The following is a 20,000-nucleotide window of genomic DNA, read 5'->3' as shown; positions in this document are numbered from 1 at the left end:
TACTTTTAATACTTAAAGTACATTTTCCTGATGATACTTGCAGACTTTTACTGAAGTAACATTTTTGATGCAGGACCTTTACTTGTATTTTTACAGTTTGGTGTTAGTACTTTTACTGAAGTAAAGGATCTGAATACTTCTTCCACCACTGGACAGTTTGCTACAGCAGAGTACAGGACAGGACGCTGAAGAGGACAAGACTGGACAAGAAGATAAATGACAGGACAGGTAACTGTTAGTCAAGTCTGTTGTTACTGTAGCTTCCTTCCTTACCTGGAGGAGCTGTAGTTCCATTTTGTCCTTTGGATATTGAAGAAATTGCTAAAACTGAGACAGAAAGATAGAATCATGAAACATTTAAACAACAACGGGACATTGGACATGATGTTGTACTTTGTACCGGACACAACTGAGTGTACATTAAATACTCAGAATACACAGTAACGTGTGTATCAACCATAGACTGTAAATATTAATGGACAGCGCATGTGTGACGTCACCCATTGGTTTGTGGAGAGCTGCTATCCGTCGCCGAGTTTGGCGTTACGGGCGTAGCCATCCTGGTTGCGGATGTGACGATTTTAGACGAGAGGGAGGAGTGAGGGACGTACACTCTACGTTACGCTACACACTTTCACTGGCAATCACATCATAGCCACGCCCTAAAACACCCCCTGCTTTATCGCCGATTATAAAATCAATGAGACCATAATTCAAAAACTAGCTACAACTAGCGATTGAGACCATAAACTCATTATGAAAATGTTTACTGAGGTAATAAATCAAGTGAGAAGTGAGTCACTTTCTCATAGACTTCTACAGAAACCGAACTCCTTTTGCAACCGCACGTGTCGCCCCCTGCTGGAATTCAGATAGAACGCAGGTTTAAGGAACTTCCGCATTTGCAGCACTTCGCCGAACCGGATGCTTTGTCCATTAATATTAACAGTCTATGATATCAACCAATAAAACGGAACGGAAACGGAAAACGGAACCTAAATTAACACAACACTCAGTAAACTTGTTTGTTGCTAAGGTTGTAGTATCACTCCACATATCTGCTGCAACAACGTGTGAAAAAGCCCAACGCTGGTGTGAATCTTATATTTCTACAAAATCTTATATTTGCACATTTGTTCCACCGACTGACCTTTGCCCTTTGTTCTGTCGGTTGCTTAGGGATCTGGAAACTAGAGCTTAATCATCCGTTGACATCATCTGATTCATTTTATATTTCATTATGTAACGCAGGAAAGTTTTACACCCCATATTTGCTTCCTATTTACACACCGTCTCATATTATCTGTTGCTCAACATATCAGACTCATTGAGAAGTTAATGGATGAAATGATTGCTTGATGCCTCTATAATTTGCGATATGAAGGAACATATATTAGGGCATGTTTTTAGTTTCATATCGAATAGAGAAAATCAATAAATTTGGCAACACCTGCATTATACTGTACATTTAGGTTAGGTCGAAAAGTCAGGAAAAATGAGCCTTGGTGTGTAAAAAAATAAATAACGTGGACATTTCTATTTCCTTTCTACTTTCCTGATAATTTCCTTTTAGGGCTCTATTTTAACCATCTAAGCGCACGGCGTGAAGCGCCTGGCGTAGGTGTGTTTAGGGCGTGTCCAAATCCACTTTTAAAAAAAGGGTCCGTGCATCAGGCGCATGGTTCAAAAGGGTTGACCTTAGTGTCTTCATTAATCAGAGGTGTGTTTCGGGCATAACATGCAATCAACCAATCAGAGATCATCTCCCGTTCCCTTTAAAAGCCAGGCGCGTTTGGACCTTGGAGCATTGCTGTTATGATGGAGGATTTGCACCGTAATATTTTTATTTGTAATCTTCTGCATGTGTGTGTGCTGCTGTGCGTTCCTGTGTGTGTAACAAGCATAGTGTGCGTGCTGTGCACGAGCCTAGGAGCATTTTACTAATGCTCTGTTAAAATAACAATGAAATGCTGCGTTATTGACTTTAGACCAGGTTTCTGTTGGTCAACGGCGCGATCACTTCCCGCTGCCTCAAGATAGCAATACTCCCAGAATGCACCTGAACACACCTCCCTGTAAGACCAGCACGCCCAGAATGCACCTGAACACACCTCCTTGTAAGACCAGCACGCCCATGGGTGAACAGATGGGTGCAGGTACATTTGCTATTTAAACGACGCGGGCGCTGGACGGGAAACTGACAACTGCGTCGGTCTTAAACTAGCAAAGACACTTGGGTCAGGCTTTGCGCCGCGCTACGCCGGGTGCGAGATAGGGCCTTTTGTCTCTAAGTTATCACTCATATCCCCGCACTTGTGTGCTGAATGTTACTTCCTGCATATGGCAGTCCCCCCCGAGTCCTTGAATTAACTTTGAAGACTTTTCAAAGAGATCTAAGTGTAGATTTAACTCTAAATCAAGGCCTTGGAAGTGTTTTTTTAAGTGAAATGAAAGGCAGTGATAGGCTGCTGAATCAGAGATTTCATCATCGCGATCAGGAGTGAAGCCACGAGGCTTTCTGCAGCGTCTGATTCAACAATCTGAACTCAGTTCTTGAAAGGTTTTGAACTGTGAGCGAGTGCAGACGCTTACCAATTCACCAACAAACTTAGCGGTCCTTTGGTGCTTTTTTTTTTTTTTAACTAATATAATCTAAGTTGTATTTTCACTCTGGAGAGCAACGTGAGTAAACAAAAGTTTGAAATCTGAGGTGGAACTCACCGAGGAAGCAGAGTCGACTCCACAACTTCATCATTGTGACCAATTTGCTTTTCTTTCTCTCTCTCTCTCTCTCTCTCTCTCTCTCAAAACGTTTCTTAAAGATGATGGAAGGTCATCGACAAGGCCGTTTGAGTGTCCTTTTATTTTAATTTATTTTTGTTCCTTTTTCCACAAAGTCACGTCCTCCTCTTTAACTCTCACTTCTTGATGAGCTTTTTGTCCTGCGCTCTCTCTCTCTCTCTCTCTCTCTCTCTCTCTCTCTCTCTCTTCCTCTCTCGCTCAACCTTTTGCTTCCCCCATCTCTCCCCACCCCCCTCTCTCTCTATCTCTCTCTCTCTTTCTCTCTCTCTCTGTCTTATTTCATCTCTCATCGCACCTGCTAATCACTCTTTGCCTCTCTTTCTTCTTTGCTTTATTCTCTCTCTATCTCTCTCTCTTTCTCTCTTTTTGTCTGTTTTAACACTACATGGCCAAAAAGTTTGCTGACAGAGAACAGTGGTTTAGTGGAAGCCCATTAATGCTACATCATAAAATAATACATTGTTCTTTCAACTTTCCTCCTTAGATGACACAACAGTTTGTTGTGATCCATATTTTTCACCATTTTCTGACATTTTAGAGACCAAACGACTAATCCATTCATCCAGAACATAATCGACAATGAAAATAATAGTTAGTAGCAGCCCTACAAACCAACCTGAGTTCCAAACATCTGAAGCAGTGGAGGATGCTGAAACACATGGTTTTTGGAAAGAGTTCGGCAGTTATATTTGGTGTCCACATACTTTTGGCCATGTATCTTATAGTTTGAATCTAATACTTTTATCCTTTTATTTTACTCTTGGTATATTTTTTTTTGTCTCTGGTACTTTCCGTCTTCTACAATCTTTTTTTTCTCTCTACCCTAACCTTTCCTCTCCAACCTCCCTCCATTTCTCAACATCTCACCCCACCCTTTCTTGCTCTCTCTCTCTCTCTCTCTCTCTGTCTCTCTCTCTCTCTCTCTCTCTCTGTCTGTCTGTCTGTCTCTCTCTCTCTCTCTCTCTCTCTGTCTCTGTCTCTCTCTCTCTCTCTCTCTGTCTGTCTCTCTCTGTCCCTCTCGCTCTCCCCCCCCTCCCCTCCCCCTTCCTCCCTCCCCCCAACCTCTCAATCTCTTGGTATCAGTCAGTATTCAGGAACTGAGTCACCGACCGCAGAGACAGGATGCGAGCTTACTTTTCGGTGCTTCACCACGGCAACGCAGAAGTAGAACCTGCTGAGCACTTTGTCATGTTTGAAGCGTCAACATGCAGCACAGAGTCAGACGATCTCTAACGGCAACACGAAACCCAACAGAACTACAGAAATATATCAGAGATTTTATCATCTTTATTGATCAAACACGTTTGCTCATAAATTCCTAAAATACATATGAATTGTAGTCATTCTGTATTTACTGTGTATCAGGATGTATTATGTTTAGTTTATGTGTACACAAAGAAGATCCATATCATAGGGAGAAAAAGCTAATATAAGTGCAAACGAGACAAATAATTGATCAAAGTCCTCCCACAAAACAAAACAAGCAATACAGGGACACATATAACACACACATGTATACAGAATATTCTGTATATCCAAAACTAAAGCAAACATACAGACAAACATAGAATAAGTCAATAAATACAACCAATTTGCCTAAAGTTGAATCCAGGCTACTTTATGCAAATCAGGGGCGTCCAGCTCGACTCACCACCATCAGATACTAACCCTAACTGAAGATTATTTCTCTCATAAAATGTTTTCAGAAACACATTGCAGTGATCTATGTACGTAAAATAAGCGAAGGTTTCCAAACAAGCCGCCATGTTGGTCTGGTTTGAAATCTGGGTGCAGACAGCCCCCACGTGAAGCGTTCGTCCAATCAGCTGCAGCCATCGCGGCTGTCGGAGGGCGGAGACTGTTTTCTTCTCTTGTCAGCGGCCATTGAAGAGAAACTGATAACTGATAGTGGCGTGTAATGCTGGGAAGCGGGCCAGTCCCTGCCGTCAAACAACGCCACAGTGTACCATAAGATAAAATGAGAAACTGGGACTTTAAGGCTCTTCGTAGGCGGTGTCTGACGGTGCCGGTTGGGGGTGTGATGAACAGTGACAATAATAGTCACAGTAGAGATAATGGAACTATGACTAGAAATAGTAGTTCATGGTGTAGCAGGGCGTAGTAGGGCACTGCAGAGTGTAACAGGGCATAGTAGGGCACTGCAGAGTGTAACAGGGCGTAGTAGGGCACTGCAGAGCATAGTAGGGCACTGCAGAGTGTAACAGGGCGTAGTAGGGCACTGCAGAGCGTAGCAGGGCGTAGCAGAGCATAGTAGGGCACTGCAGAGCGTAGCAGGGCGTAGCACTGGGTGACCCATTCAATGATTTCCCCAGCAGTGGACGTCCATATGTGATTTAAAAGAAAAAATGATGTATTGATGTCCGACAGTAGATCCCAGTTGAATGTGAGTGAATATCTAAACTTCGAACTATGCTAACATTAAAAAAAGCAAGAGAACATAGACCAGACAGAGTGGGTTGAAGTTAGCTCTAAATGCGCTGGAGGACTTTTCAGCTCCCATCGCTGAAATGTCTGTGGCAGAGAGAGAGAGAGAGAGAGACGACCGGTGAGCCACAAAAATGCAACAACATGAGTGTAAAACATCATTTACAGAACATTTTATGAATAAATAAAAGGCCTGATCACACCACAGCGTGGCACAGCGAGGTTTGCTCGTGGGCCTTTGTAAAATATTTGGCTTGGTGGATAACGTGCAGAGCTAGTTGGTGAAAAACTGTATAGATGGCAACCTAACACGTTAGCGAGCTGGAGAAATGCTAGCGCTATTAAGTTACAACTGTGTATTTTCTCTGGCATTTTGTTCTCAGGATTGTACATCATTTTTACTAAATAAGGACTTATTGAAGGGAGATAAGAGCACTTGAAGCTCGCTAGCTGCTAACTGTCATTTAGCAAGGGACGATAAGTTTGAATTTAATTCAAAAGACGTGTTCATAGCTGTTAAAAGAAATGGTTTAACTTTGCTTTTAATGTCCAATATTATGAACATATATTTTGGTATTCAAATTAAGTTAAAGATGCTGTGTTTCCTTTCTTTATGAAGTTAAAGCTGTGGTAGGCACTTTATTTTTGGCGTCGTTGTGCATATATTCCATATTAATATTTCAGCATATTGTAATTCAAGAGATCTGAGAGAAAACTAGACTTCGGCACCGCCTCTTGGCTCTGTTTTCAAGCTTTAGATAATCTAACTGTGCCGAGAGACTTTGGTCAATCACACGTCATGCTTGCTATAGGAAAACCTATTTGAACAGGCAACAAAGAGGTTTGTGCTTAATTTTTTATTGTCAACGTTACCAGAGTAAAGACTTAAAGTACGAGGACTAACCGATATGTTTGGTAAAACGTAACCCAATATCTGGTTTGGATGTCTGGCACTTGGAGTTGCTGGATGGTAAACTATCCCCAAATCTTTTAAAAAGTCAGACAGATTGGCTGACGTGCAGCTTTACGTTAGTTATGGCCAGCGTTGGGTATCGTTTGGATTATTACGATTCCGATGCTGAACCGGTACTTTTTAAAACGATTCCGATCCCTAAACCGATTCTTGAAAAACTGAAAAATGACATCAAAGATGTAATATGTTTACTAGCGATCACGTACAGTGAATGGTTAATATTCTTTTACGTCTATTTTGGTGAGCCCAGAGGGGAAAATATGGCATTTTAAAAGTATAGCCTACATTTACGGTAGCTAGCTAACGGTAGACTACAGAGAAAGTGTGATATTTTTACGTCCGTTTCGGAGCGACAGAGGGAAAATATTTCAGTCGACACATTAAGTGGAACCAAAATTTGCGTATCCAGTCTGATTCCTACCGGTTGCGTAGTGGAACCGGGTTTCGGTAGCTAACCCTAGTTATGACTGTGCTTAAATAACTAGAATAAGTGGACGTAGACCAGAGGAGAATGGGGTTACCTGAGGAGGAACGAGAGGACAGGTCTTCTTCATTTTCCCATGGCGGTTGGAATATCTCAAAGGTTTCAGGTATGAAAAGGGAAACGTTTAAGTCACCACTGCCAGAGTAGAAATTATCTTCGTCCGTATCATCTGTTTGAGTATTTTCATCATCGTCTGCCAATGTTAAAATGACTGCAGCACCTACAGGTAAATAAGGACAGGAAGAGAAATATAAGTTTGTTTGTTGCAACAACAAACAGCGTTCCGTAACGTTTCTGCGTATGAACCCTTTTCACAGGGCGAGTAAGTTATTATGTACAAGTTGTGAGCAGTTCAATGGGATTTTTCATTTTCAGATATTGAGTCCTAGAAAGAAAATGACAATAAACATAATTTTGTCTCATATCGTCATCATAACCTTTACTTAAGAATCTCGGAAATCATTGATATTTCCCTCATTTTCAACGATGTCGAGATACAAAACACAAAACACATGATACACAAAACTAAAGTAGTAAATACTAATCGATGAAAACAGTCACACACAGAAATGATCTGACTTCTGACTTCTTTCCGACAACATACAGCTTTTTAAATACATTTTGATTGACAGCTTTTTAAAAGCCAGAGCCCGTTTACAGCCCGACATTATTCAAATGTGCGCAAGCACACAAATCTTTTGCCTTTTGTCGAGAATGAGTAATTTATACATTTTTTTAACATCATTTATTCATGACTAACATTATAGGCCACTTGGAAGTTGGAACAAAGAAATAAAATAAGTCTTCCAGGTGCCAGCCTCCGTTTCACCTCCTCAGCATCCATTTTCGCACTAATCCAAACGCATCACCTGACCGCTTATTTACCGCGCAACTGATAGAAATTAAGACCGAACCCGACAAAGATCTTCAGCTCTACGTCTGTTACTTTGTAGCCTGTAAAGCATAAGGTGTGAAAGTTGTTGCTGTGTTTACACATGCCAGTGTGACTTGGGTTAAAGGTAGCATTTTGATTTAAAGCAGATCAGTGGTTCAACCGCTGTTTGATGTGATCTGAATTTTCCTCACACTCTTCTCCACAAGGTGTCACTAAAGACCCAAAGACCAATCGCACCAGCCAACTCGCCCACTGAGGGGGGAGTTATTGACACATCAAGGCAAAGCTGCTGACAGAAATGTGAATGATCAGAAGAAAAGAGTAGATGTGCCCTTCAGTTTGGGTGGTTGAGATCTCCACATTTCTAGCGAAAAACGTTTGTTTCAACATCAGGAGGGACAAATTAGAGTCTGTCCTTCCTCCCCCCCACCCACCAGGTAATTTTGAGCATCAAACACTTAATTTCCTGTATTCTGGTGAATTCCTCTGCTACGATGTGTGCCTGTTCTGCATGCCAAATGTTATGTTACTACTATTATTACTTAATTAATCTGCTGTAATGTTCAAAACTTTCTTTTTTTTTATCAATTATGCAAACCTAACAACAAACAAGGATGTTTAATTGTGTTTTATTCATGTAAAAAAAACAAATGATACTGAAGGGATGAAGATAACATGAGAACAAATGAAAACAGAACATCAGTTAATGTGCAGATAATGCTCTCATTTTCTAACTAGATTTTGGATAAATGTTCATTATGAATCGATGATCAGAAAAAGATCTCAACATTCAGATTTTATGTTTTTCAGCTTTACCACACTGATCATGTGAATTGACCAAAATCCTCCCGTTATAATGTGGTAGAGGCGCACCCTGTCATGCCATTTCAAAAGCAAAACATATCCAACCCCACTCACCGACGGCCCAAATCAGCAGGAACACCTTCACCGCCGCCATCATCTTCACCTCCTCGCCTCTTCTGCTGCTTCTCCTCCAAAACGTCCAGATGGAAAAACTCCAAAGTTTGTCCAGCTGAGCGAAGTCTGGCACCGTATCTCTTCCGTCTGTTACCTTACATCTGTGTCTGAGTGTTTATTGAGGTTAAGACAGGAACTACTGTAGCTAACCACGCGTTGTTGAAACGGTGACTGATTTGCTGTCTCCGCCAGCTTCTTGGTGTCACTTTATTGCCAACATGAGCGCTGTTCTTCCCACAGAGAGGGGAGGAGGAAGTATTCAGATAATTTACAGTAACTACTGTTACTAAGTATAAGGGTCAATATCACACTGAGAAAATACTTAAGTAAAAAGCCCTGCATTCAAATCTTGGACTCTTCTTCAAGTTTCATAGTGTCAGAAAAACAGCCCTGTTTTCAGCTCTGTGACGATACATTTTCCAGCTTTTTAAAGACTTAATTCAGCTAAAGAAGTATGAGAATTTCAAAGTAGAAAGGAAGACTTCATCCTTCAGTTCATCACAAACACTCAACATCAAAACATCTGGAGATACGAGGTTTTCACTGCACAGGAACAGGAGGAGAACCTGTCATGTGTACAGTAACTGAAGCTGTCAGACAAATGTAGTGGAGTAAAAAGTTGTTAAAATCCATCCTTGTTTGAGTGATATGATATTGGCTAATATAAATCCCGAAACCAATCTTTTATTATGTTAAATATGTTAATATAATGTTAGTTGCTTTACAGCAGAAGTTATCTGAGAATGTCTTTTCTATCCAAGCAAAATTGGTATTGTAGCTGAAATGACCCAATTGATATTGAATCAGAAATGTAATCAAATCGGGACTTTGTGAACCGGAATCGAATAGAATCGGGAAAACTATTGGCAATACCCAGCCCTGTAGGCCCTATAGGGCCGGGTATTGGTATTGGTATTGGTATTGGTATTGGTATAGGTTATGCCTTTGCCATCTTAGGAAAAGAAATATTGCGTCCGCTAGGTCATGTTCATATGTAATAACACCTTATGATTGTTGTCACTCTTACATTGCAGCTTGAAGAGCCAAGCCCACTGATACCTCCGTATACATTTGGTACCCTTTTCTAAATCATGGCATCATACAATAATAACATAGGGAAGAAGAAACCAAATCTTCAAGTTGTTTTCTGGCTTTCTAAAAAAAATCATTTTAATTAGTTCCACATCATTTTGGCAATAATTTATTATTTTTAAAAGCAGAGACGCAGAGACAGTAAAAAGAAAAAAACAAACGTGTCCCGGCTGTGGCTCACCAGCAGGTGGCAGGATCAACAGCTGTCCATCCCATAATAGTCTCCATGGTAACCCAGTTTGTATTATGAAGAGAGGCTGTGAGTGTGAAGGCTGCACTGACATGGGCAACGGGCAAAAGCAGTCGGTGTAACTTTTCAGCTCAGATCAGTTTGAAGCAGTTTGAAGACACCGAGAGATGTCCGTCAAGGTGCTCAGTCATCCAGGTCGTCGTTATCCCAGGAAGGGTTCAAAATCAACAGCAACTGGACTCGGTTAAAGTTGCTTCGAAGACATTTCGTCCCTCATCAGAGAGACTTCCTCAGTTCTGACTGATTGGTAAGGAAATCTGGCTTCCTTTGTTAGTGCTCCTGGTCGTTCTAAGACACCATGGGTGGATCCCAAGTCTCTTATTTGATATCTCCTCGCTTGAACCGAAAGTCCTTCCGGAAGTTCTGGCCCTCCTTCGTGAAGGCCATCTCGGAGCGAGGAGCTCACTTCCCCTAAATTGCATCCACGTTTCCTCAACTTGCTTCCCTTCATGCGAGGAGAAAGGAAACGAGGAAATGGGTTATAGAGGGATGAGACGTCTTTTCCGGCTTCCAGGAAGGCTGCTCTCGTGTTTCCTCGCTCATAGCTCCTCAGAGATCTCTCCTCCGTCCTCCCCCCATGCTCCTCGGTGCAGAGATAAGACCTTTGAGACGGCCTTCACAAGGGAGGCAAGAACGACTTTCGGTTTAACCGAGGAGCGAGGAGACATCAAATAAGAGACTTGGGAAGCAGCCGCTGCGCGAGGATACACGAGAACAGCCTTCCGGGAAGCCGTGCAGCTAAAAGCGTTGCTAACTCCGCCCATACAGCTGACAAATATACGTGATGCTTCAGAGGAAAGGACGTCTCATCTCTCTAAAACACACAACACAGTGTTTTTTGTTTTTGTATTGCTGTGGTTGTATTGCTGTGGACCTGAGGAAGAGCAGTGTCGAATGCGAGCTCTTGAGATCCACAGGACATATTCATTTTGTGCGTTTTGCCACCCTGAAGGCTCAGATGAATGATATCTTTTGTAAGCAGGAACCCAAATCTACCTTCTTTCCCACTTGACCTGAATGCAGCACAGGTGAACACTACAGGAGCGTGACAGCAAATCATTTCGGGTGAAAAAGGGACAAAAATGATAGAAATTTGTGGACAGAAATCACACACTTCATAAAAAGACCAATGAAATGCACATTGATAGAAGTTCAAGTGAGAAAAACATTTGATGCAATACTCAACAATTTCATGTTTCTTGCACTAAAATCTCTGTCAGTTAAAGTAAGGCTTTGTCATTACTCTGTGTGTGTGTGTGTGTGTGTGTGTGTGTGTGTGTGTGTGTGTGTGTGTGTGTGTGTGTGTGTGTGTGTGTGTGTGTGTGTTTAACCAAGTTTACAAGTTTAACCAAAGAGCTTCTCTGAAAAACACACATCTAGTTTGGTTTGTTTAAAACTCCAGACATTAAGTTAACTAACGACTGTAGTGTATTTTTTAACTCTTCAGTTGCACAAAAAAGGAGAAGAAATAGAGAGAGAAGAAAAAACAAGAAGGGAGTAACTTGTAAAACATAAATGAACTGAAAAAAGGATTAAGTTGAGCATGTAATAGTCTCCTTCCGTCCGTCTACTGTCAACAATCTAACATTTATTTCCACATTTAAAAATAAAAATGTCACTTGGTGAAAAAAAATGTCACTCCATGTTTTCCAACAAAGACTTCAGAAAACAGCGTAGAAAACGTTTTGCACTGATCGCATTTTCATTAACATATAAATATCATTCACACTCAAAGGGAAAACATCAAAATATTCAGTTGCTGCTAGGAAAATAAACATACTGTATATACAAATATTTTACTGTAATATCTAAATAAAATGGAAGGAATCTCCATCCGATCGACACTTGAGCGGGTGTATTGCTGTGGACCTGTGAGGAAGAGCAGTGTCGGATGTGAGCTCTTGAGATCCACAGGACATATTAATGTTGTGCGTTTAGTGCATTATACACTGTGTAGTGTATTGAGAGGGGACCCCTATAAACTGTTACACCTCCGAACGGCATGCTGGGTATAGCACACTCCATCTGTTGCAGTACATTCACCTCAAATTTTTCAAGCATTACCGATAGAGTTGGGTACCAAAACCTGTGCCAATATGGCATCGGTTCCTAGACGGGTTGCCATTTCAGTGCCTCATTTCAGTGTCACATAAGTGCCTGTGCTGCTCTCTGGTGCTCTGAAACAGACGTTACAGGCAACAGAATCATCACCGCACATGACGCTAATTAACACTGCACTTGGCAGCAGATAATGTTAGCCTACCGTTAGCTAGTAGCTGGATTTAACAGTTAAAATGCTGACTGCTAAACTGTTCAACATGTGGCTGTATTTCACTGGTACGGATTCCTACAACAAACAACAGTCTGCAGCTAAAGACACAGAGAAGACTCGCTGTACCATGGCTGCTGCCATAGTCGGAGTTGTCAGAGAAACAACACCGACGGGATTTAATGTTGCGTTCAATTGCAACTTGTAAGCTCCTGGTGCACGCGTTCAAAGTTAATGTAAACTACCCTTCTGCCATCTGGTGGTTCTTCATCGTTTAACAGCAATTAACTGGAAATAAGTTACTGTTATCACATTTTAAATAAATTATTGAAATGTGACCATACGCCCTTAATGTCAACGACTGTCGTCAGTTCAGACAACGCTTTAAAATGATTGTTTTTGCAACGGTATCGGAAAAAAACCACACAATTCCCAATCCTAATCAGCAATCTAACTTTCGGAATAAAGGAGAAGACAGACTTTATTAATCTTGCAAGGGGTAATTACTTTTTTTAATGCTTTTGTTCCTAGAAACAGCCTGACCCCAAATAGCTAGCTGTTAGCAAAGGTTGCAGATACTCTAGTGTTGCTAAGATATACAACTATGTCATGGCAGGTTTATTGCTCAGGACCCAAGGAAGTAAGGTAAGGTTATTTTAGATAAGCGGTTCTCGAGAAAGCTGCAAGCAGCAATCAGCCCGTTCCAAACAGGCACGTTTTTTAACGGCACTGCACTGGTCCGCACAAGTTACTCACACGTGTAATATCATTTGTGTTGCATGTTTTGTGCTTATTTTTTCATTACAAGCCCTCCATCTCCTGCAGGAGGCTGCTTCGATATGTTTTCATCAGTACTTGCTCACGGGCACAATAATGGCGATTTCTCAGGCAGATATTTACAGCTGGACAGACAGTTAAAGCCACTCCCATTAATCCTCTGTAGAACAGTCCAGTGCGATGCTGTGCTCCTGGGCGATGGCGGCCAGCTCTTTCAGGAACTCGGCGAACAAGACGATGGCGAACACTCGGCTCTTGGCATGAGGGGGGATGTGAGGGCACGGCGGCAGGGCGGCAAGAGGAGGCAAAGCCAGAGCGTTCCTCATGGAGCCATTTGAAAGAGATGGGTCCAGGATGATGTCGCGGCCCTGAGACTGGAGGCACTCTGAAAAACATAATGTGACACTGTGAAAATGTGACTGTTGGAATTGGTAATGTGACAGGAAAGGCTTCAGTATGCTTCAATCAAAGTGCTGTGTGTACGATAGATAAATCTATAACGATTCTAAGGTGCTGCTTTCGACTTAACTCGCGCCCACTTCATGCAGCACGTTCATGACGTTGAGTTCAACTTCAACATCTGTCTGTCAGCACACCATAAAGCTCACTAATTAACACATTTTTTCTTTGTTTCATCAGTACAAAAACCAATGAGTAAAACAATTACAAGTTGCATTTCTACAGGGGGGGTTATGTTTGGGAGCATTGACATCCTGTAGTCACTGCTAATAATGCTGCTGCAATTCCACTACTAATGTTTGTTGACGTGTGTGTTTATTAACCTCTAAACTTGCTGTCTTGGTCTTTAGCCAACAAGAACCTCCAGGCCTGAGTGACCAGGCCAGGATAGTCTGGTCTGTCGGCCACGTAGCGCTCAATCTGAGCATGGACCGACACCAACACCTACAACATACACACAAAGACAGAAAGTATACACAGTATCGTTTAGATGCCTGAAACAATGGACTTAGACGTGTGTGTGTGTGTGTGTGTGTGTGTGTGTGTGTGTGTGTGTGTGTGTGTGTGTGTGTATGTGTGTGTGTGTGTGTTGGTGTTACCTGATACAGTGTGCGTACGTTGGGCTGGTTGTGTGTGTCCGTGCTGAGCAGGAAGGATTTCAGAAGAGGTTGCGGGTACGACACCAGCTGGGCCAGGATGCCCGTCACCAGCAGGTTCACAGCGATGGAGTTTTCCAGGAGGTTCTCAAGCCGGGACAACAGGACGCTGATGAACGGACCTGTCGCATCAGGGAGTAATATAGGTTAGTGTGTGTATGTGTGTTTGTGTTTGTGTGTGAGAGAGAATTAATATAGTCTGGATCAACTTGACAAGAGCTGCAAATATTAACTGATCAATCGATTTGTTGTCAACTATACTATAAATTAATCCCAACTATTTTACTGTAATAGTTGATTAATTGGTATGAGTAATTTGTCCATGAAAAATAGTAGAACTTGTTAAATGTGAATATCTTCTAGTTTCTTCTCTCCTCTGTGACAGTAAACTGAACATCTTTGAGTTGTGGACGTAACAAGACATTTGAGGACGTCATCTTGGGCTTTGGGGAAACACTGAGCCTTTGTGATTTTTCACAATTTTCTGACATTTTAGAGACCAAACAACTAATCCATTCATCCAGAAAATAATTCACAGATTAATCAACAATTACATTAACGTTAGTTGCGGCCCTAATTTTACTATATTGACCTCTTGTTTGATGTCCAACTACATTGTCATTTTTTAAGATGCAACCACAAAGCCGCTTTAAATTGATCTAATGGACACTTTGTTTTGCTTCAGGAAGCATCTTTATTCACTTTACCATCACTTGTGGTTGATAACACAGACCTGTAAAGGGAACTGCGTGCCTGCTGCCTTTCTTACTGCTGCTCGTTCTCTCCTCTCCTTCCTCTTCCTCCTCTTCTACCTCCATCACCTCCTCTTCTTCTTCCTCCTCTCCGTCTTCCCATGAGGAGCTAAAAGCGAATTCCTCCTCCTCTTCCAATCTTTGCCTCAGCACTCGGACCCGCCTCCTGAATGTGCTGATGTCGTTTGTGATGTCGTCACAGTCTGGCTCCACCCCTAATGAGAGCATGAGCTCGTGGTATCGGGACAGGAAGTCATCATTATTGGCGACTTTGTTACCAGGCAGATTGGGAGACTTTGCGTCAGCCACCGAAGAGTGACTCAAAGATGGCTCAGATTCAGAGTGGCCATTGGGTAAAGTCACTAAACATGGCGTGGGATGTGTGTTGTGTTCGTGCAGTGTGTGATTTACAGTATTTGTGAAGTCACTCAGGTTGCAGTTTTGGTTAAACAGATCGCCGTCTTCATCGGAATCATCACATTTGTCGATGATGTAATTCTTAGCGTTAAAACCGTTCGTGAAAAACTGACGATCTCCTTGTGCATCAATCCTCTTTATCTCATCTTCCTCCTTCCTTCTCCCAAAGTCCTCACTCCTCCTCACCTCCTTCACATAATCCTCACTCTTTCTTTCCTCTTTCCCTCCATCCTCGCTCATCCTCCTTGTCGACATTATACTGTTAACCGTTTCCATCACCGTCCTTCCAGTTGTCGTTAGAATTGATGTTAAAGTTGTTGTCGTTGCGGCTGTTGACATCCGTTGGCTGTTTGAGATGCTTCCACGTGCCCGTCGATTTGCTGCCATGATACGCTCCAAAATGGCCGCCTTTGTCTCTCTCTGGGCGACTAGATCGTAGACCAGAACGTCGTCCTCAAACTCGGATTCCTCCACGTACGAGCCGTGCACCAGCTTGGTCGCAGTGCGTTGCATTTCCTGGATGTGTTGGGGAGGTAGAGGTGTCGCAGTGCATCTGTCGCCCTCCATCGCCACGCTGCCGTTTGCTACTGCTGTGTTTATAAATGCTGATAAAGAGGGATCGTCATCTGCAAAAATGTCGTCCCATTCCAGCTCCAGGGCAGAGCCCGCTCGTCCCGCCTGATTGCTGGTGGAGACAGTATCTGAGGACGAGGGTGTCGGGGAGAGCGCTGAGGGGGGAGGAGTGATGACCAAAGAGCAGATGGAGTCACTCTCGACTCGCCGTACGATCTCTTCCTCATCTTCTATGTCATCCCCGGGTGTGTCCGATCGGTTTTCTTGAGGCAGAGGGTCGATCCCGTCATACGGAGATGACCAGAGCCGGCATGCCCTGCAGATGAAACAAAATCATCAGAACTGAAGATGTTGGACATATAAAATTATCTCTTATTAGGATGTCTGTTGGTTGGTTCACCACTTTGGTCCAGGTTGAGATATCTCAACAACTATTGGATGGATCGCCATGACATCTCGTACAGACATTCATGTTCCCCTGAGGATGAATCCTACTGACTTTGGTTGACATTTGTGGTTTTGAGTCAATTATCTCTAAAACAATTGGATTGATCGCCATGAAATCTTGTACAGAAAATGGATCACATCACTCCAGTTCTGAAGTCTTTACACTGGCTTCCTGTCCCTCAAAAAAATGATTTCAAAATACTCTTGCTAGGTTATAAATCACTAAACGGTTTAGGGCCAAAATGCATTTCTGATCTGCTCGCTACACTATGACTCACCCAGACCTCTCAGGTCGTCTGGGATAGGTCTGCTTTCTGTCTTCAGAGTCAGAACTAAACAGGGGGACGCAGCGTTCAGTTTTTATGCTCCACATATCTGGAACAAACTCCCAGAAAACTGCCTTTCTTTAAATAATTGTTAATTTCTTATACTGCACTATAACTTTTATTCTCGTATTTTATCTGTTTTTAATTTTTTAATTGTTTTTAAATGCTCTTTAATGTTTGAATTGCCCTGTTGCTGAAATGTGCTATACAAATAAAGCTGCCTTGCCTTGCCTTGCAGACATTCATGTTCCTCAGAGGATGAACCCTACTAAGGCTGCACGATATGAGGAAAATATGCGAAATGTGAATCATGATCACGATATTACTTGCAATACATAAACAGCTATTAAAGTGTACTCAGTTCAGCCTTTTTGCAGCTTTTAGTATTCTGCTAAAATACAACAAATTTCTTGTTGAATTGAAGACAAATGAAAGTAAATCATTTCCGACATTCTTTTATTAAAACAAATTGACCATTGAACTGAACACAAAAAGGCACCACTAAAAAAGAATGACCGTTACATTTTAAAGTGCCGTTTTCTACTGATATTTTCTTTCAAGTAACTCAAAGAATCTTTGAGTGTTTTGTGCGATATGTCGCAGCCTTTCGTGATGTGTTTATTGCGCAAGTTGACATCGCGACGATGATGAAAAAAAATGATTTATTTTGCAGCCAACTTTGGTAATCCCTTGATTTTTCCTCTGGCGCCACCTTGACGTTGACATTTGTGGTTTTGAGTCAAATATCTCAACAACTATTGGACGGATTGCAGTGTCCCTCTCAAGATGATTTGTAACCATTTTGATAATCCTCTGACTTAACCATGAAGTTGAGACTGACCTGTGGGAAATGGAGATGGCCTGTTGGGCGTCCCAAAGGTAGTGGAGGTAGTTTACATCCATCAGAAAGTCTGAACCACGGCAGTACCCGACACTGTCTGATACGGACAGATCTGACACAGACCGAGAGTTTAAGTTAGCATGATACATTCGTTAAAGAGGATTTACCTGTGTTGTGTATGTTCAGTTGTACTGACCTGCTCCTTTGGGCCAATGGATGTGCTCTGAGTGTAGGTCTGCATTCATGTTGTGGAGGTTCCCAGGGCACCAGGATGGCAAGAGGAGCAGAAACGAGGCGGCGCTGGAGGAGTAACAGTCCGTCTGCTTTAAGGAGGAGCGCTGCTTCCTGCTCAGGTGGCTGCAGGGAATCAGATACCTGAGGACACACGGACACTGCTCAGTCCCAGCATGCATCACTGCCAGAAGAGCTCATTACTGACCCATGTGGCTAATAGCCCTGGGGGAAAAACACCAACTGTAACTGTCGGTGGCCCTTATATTATAGATGCTGGGATCTGCAGTGTTTTTTTTACTCCCATCGGCCACAAGAGGAAGCACTAAGCTTCAAAAACAACTTGAAGAGGCCACACAGATGTGTGGGTTTGGCTTTGCTTCATAAGTTTAACGGTATGTTTTTCTTTTACAAGAGAAAATGCTTCAAGGATAAGCAGTTAGTTCTACAAAGGTATATGCAAATGTAAAGGCTGTGCGCTGTAAGAGCAGTGCTTTCATGAGCTTTACAATGAGATGAACCCTAACAACCACAGCTTAATGTTAGCTAGAATGCTAATCAGACACGTTAAGTACAAGCCTGCGATGGCTTGTACTTAACGTGTCTGATTAGCATTCTAGCTAACATTTCAAAAGTTGCTAAATGAAAAGACTTCAATACGATTTAGTATTTTGCACACATTGGCTGTCAGTTTTATATGAGAGATCCTGGTGAACCCACTGATGAACCAAAATCTAATAGTGTTTTCTTTATTTCCAAGGCCCTGTGGACCTGTGAGACTGACCTGAACACCAGCTGCAGCATGACGTCTTCACAGAAGAAACCAATCAGAGTCCTGAACAGAGCCAGCGACACCGTACCCAGCTGATGGACACCCAAAAAGTTAAAGGTCATCTCACAGATTAGGAAGTATAAAGCGTTAAACAGCAGCAGAGAGCACGTGTTACCTGGAAAGGTGTGTTGACTCTGCTGACCAGTGTGTCCAGGATGTGCACGTTGTCGTGTGTGTGCAGCAGGACGAAGGACAGGAAGCTCTGGAGGAGGGCGGGCTCAGAGATGGAGCGCAGGAACAGATCCAGGTACGCCGTGGTGGTCATCACCTCCTCCACCGTCAGCTACACACGCAAATGTTTAAATCGAAATTCAAATCGGATCGTGGATTTAGAGAATCGGGACACCCTTAACACTAATGAGTTTTACTACCTTGTGCAGAGCAGGAGCCAGCACAGGCACCAGGAAGCCATTGTAGATGTAACCCAGCAACTGAGACCGGATGGAGGGATGAGCGACCTTTGTAACGGCACTACAGAAGTCCAGCGAGTGCAGGAAGTGGACGAGCGCTGGAACCTGTTCACACAAACACCAGGTAAGAGTAACATCATTGATCATTGATTGTTTTTTGTTTTGTTTTAAGCCCCCAACGTCGTCTTCCAGGCAGCGCTGCCTGGAAGGCAGTAGGATTAGGCATTGACATATATATATATATATATATATATATATATATATATATATATATAATGGACCAACAGATCCCGTGTCTCTGGACGGAGACCAGTGAAGGATATTAGAAGCACTTTTCCGGTGATGGCTGAGCGTTACTGACCAGCCTCCAACTGAGAGAGACGACGTAAATGTGACGTGAGCAACCAGTCTGAAAGTTGGAAGTCTTCTGGTAGCTGTGCCAAGAGAAATCTCAATCATTCCCAATATTGCAGAGAGCGTAGATGTAAGGAGATAACATAGACACAGGCTAATTATTGATCACTAAAATGATAGTTAACATTAGTAATTACACTTAAACAGCTAATGTGAGACGAAACTGCCTGAGAGCTTCTCCTGTACTATACGGTAATTCCTCTACTATGAGACAGGAAGTCTCGTGGTTATGACACAATCGTTAGCCTATTTCTACAAAAACGTCTGCTACGGAGCCATAACGTGAGATACAAGGTAATGGAGCCTTTTATACATTGTTGTGTTTCTTTAGAAATAAACAACGGACAAATAGAGTCTCTAAACGCTTCAGATGTAAAGTTATTCACTGTCGAAGTGACGCCAAAATGAATGGCAGTCAATGGAATGCTAACGGGAGGTGATGGCTTGTTAGCATCAAAATGGCGCCATAGGAGCTACGCGTTGCGGGGAGAAGCTTACCCCCTTGATAAGGCAATGGTTAGGGTTAGGTGCCTTGAAGTCGACGGTCGCAGCGCTGCCTTGAAGTCGACGTTGGGGGCTTAAAACACCATCGAGCCATTAATTCAGACAATCAATCTTTCATGTATCTGTTCACCTATAACTTCCGTCAAGGAAGGTATGTTTCCGCTTCAGTTAGT

General features: G+C 42.5%; 2 protein-coding genes and 2 long non-coding RNA genes across 5 annotated transcripts in view; 1 reads left to right on the top strand and 3 right to left on the bottom strand.

Moving 5' to 3' along the window:
* LOC144513213 (uncharacterized) overlaps positions 1–2,995 on the bottom strand; it is a 14,460-nt gene extending 11,465 nt beyond the window's left edge. Inside the window, exons 1-2 of one of the 2 annotated variants that reach the window (XM_078244208.1) lie at positions 2,722–2,995; positions 274–327 (exon numbers count right to left, since the gene is read on the bottom strand). In XM_078244208.1, the coding sequence (XP_078100334.1) occupies positions 274–327; positions 2,722–2,755 (88 nt within the window). In that variant the 5' untranslated portion in view covers positions 2,756–2,995. The remainder of the gene's footprint in view (positions 1–273; positions 328–2,721) is intronic. The other variant, XM_078244207.1, reaches the window with a different exon arrangement.
* Positions 2,996–4,069: 1,074 nt separating this feature from the next.
* Positions 4,070–8,776, bottom strand: LOC144513220 (uncharacterized). The gene is made up of 3 exons (XR_013501095.1): positions 8,518–8,776; positions 6,742–6,924; positions 4,070–5,334 (listed from the first exon to the last, which is right to left on the bottom strand). It is a non-coding gene; the product is annotated as an uncharacterized LOC144513220 (long non-coding RNA).
* Positions 7,864–8,600, top strand: LOC144513221 (uncharacterized). Its single transcript, XR_013501096.1, has 2 exons — positions 7,864–8,036; positions 8,410–8,600. It is a non-coding gene; the product is annotated as an uncharacterized LOC144513221 (long non-coding RNA).
* Positions 8,777–11,487: 2,711 nt separating the features above from the next.
* Positions 11,488–20,000, bottom strand: part of LOC144513219 (FHF complex subunit HOOK-interacting protein 1A-like) — a 25,579-nt gene continuing 17,066 nt past the window's right edge. Inside the window, exons 9-17 of the mRNA XM_078244223.1 lie at positions 18,871–19,014; positions 18,615–18,782; positions 18,452–18,531; positions 17,633–17,811; positions 17,437–17,548; positions 14,814–16,138; positions 14,024–14,202; positions 13,748–13,868; positions 11,488–13,350 (exon numbers count right to left, since the gene is read on the bottom strand). Of these exons, the coding sequence (XP_078100349.1) occupies positions 13,118–13,350; positions 13,748–13,868; positions 14,024–14,202; positions 14,814–16,138; positions 17,437–17,548; positions 17,633–17,811; positions 18,452–18,531; positions 18,615–18,782; positions 18,871–19,014 (2,541 nt within the window). The 3' untranslated portion in view covers positions 11,488–13,117. The remainder of the gene's footprint in view (positions 13,351–13,747; positions 13,869–14,023; positions 14,203–14,813; positions 16,139–17,436; positions 17,549–17,632; positions 17,812–18,451; positions 18,532–18,614; positions 18,783–18,870; positions 19,015–20,000) is intronic.

The sequence above is a fragment of the Sander vitreus genome, unplaced genomic scaffold (genome assembly GCF_031162955.1).
Source record: "Sander vitreus isolate 19-12246 unplaced genomic scaffold, sanVit1 ctg154_0, whole genome shotgun sequence".
NCBI classification, from domain to species: Eukaryota; Metazoa; Chordata; class Actinopteri; order Perciformes; family Percidae; genus Sander; species Sander vitreus.
The sequence above is the reverse complement of the archived record's forward strand: the minus strand, read 5'-3'. Positions and strand labels throughout refer to the sequence as shown.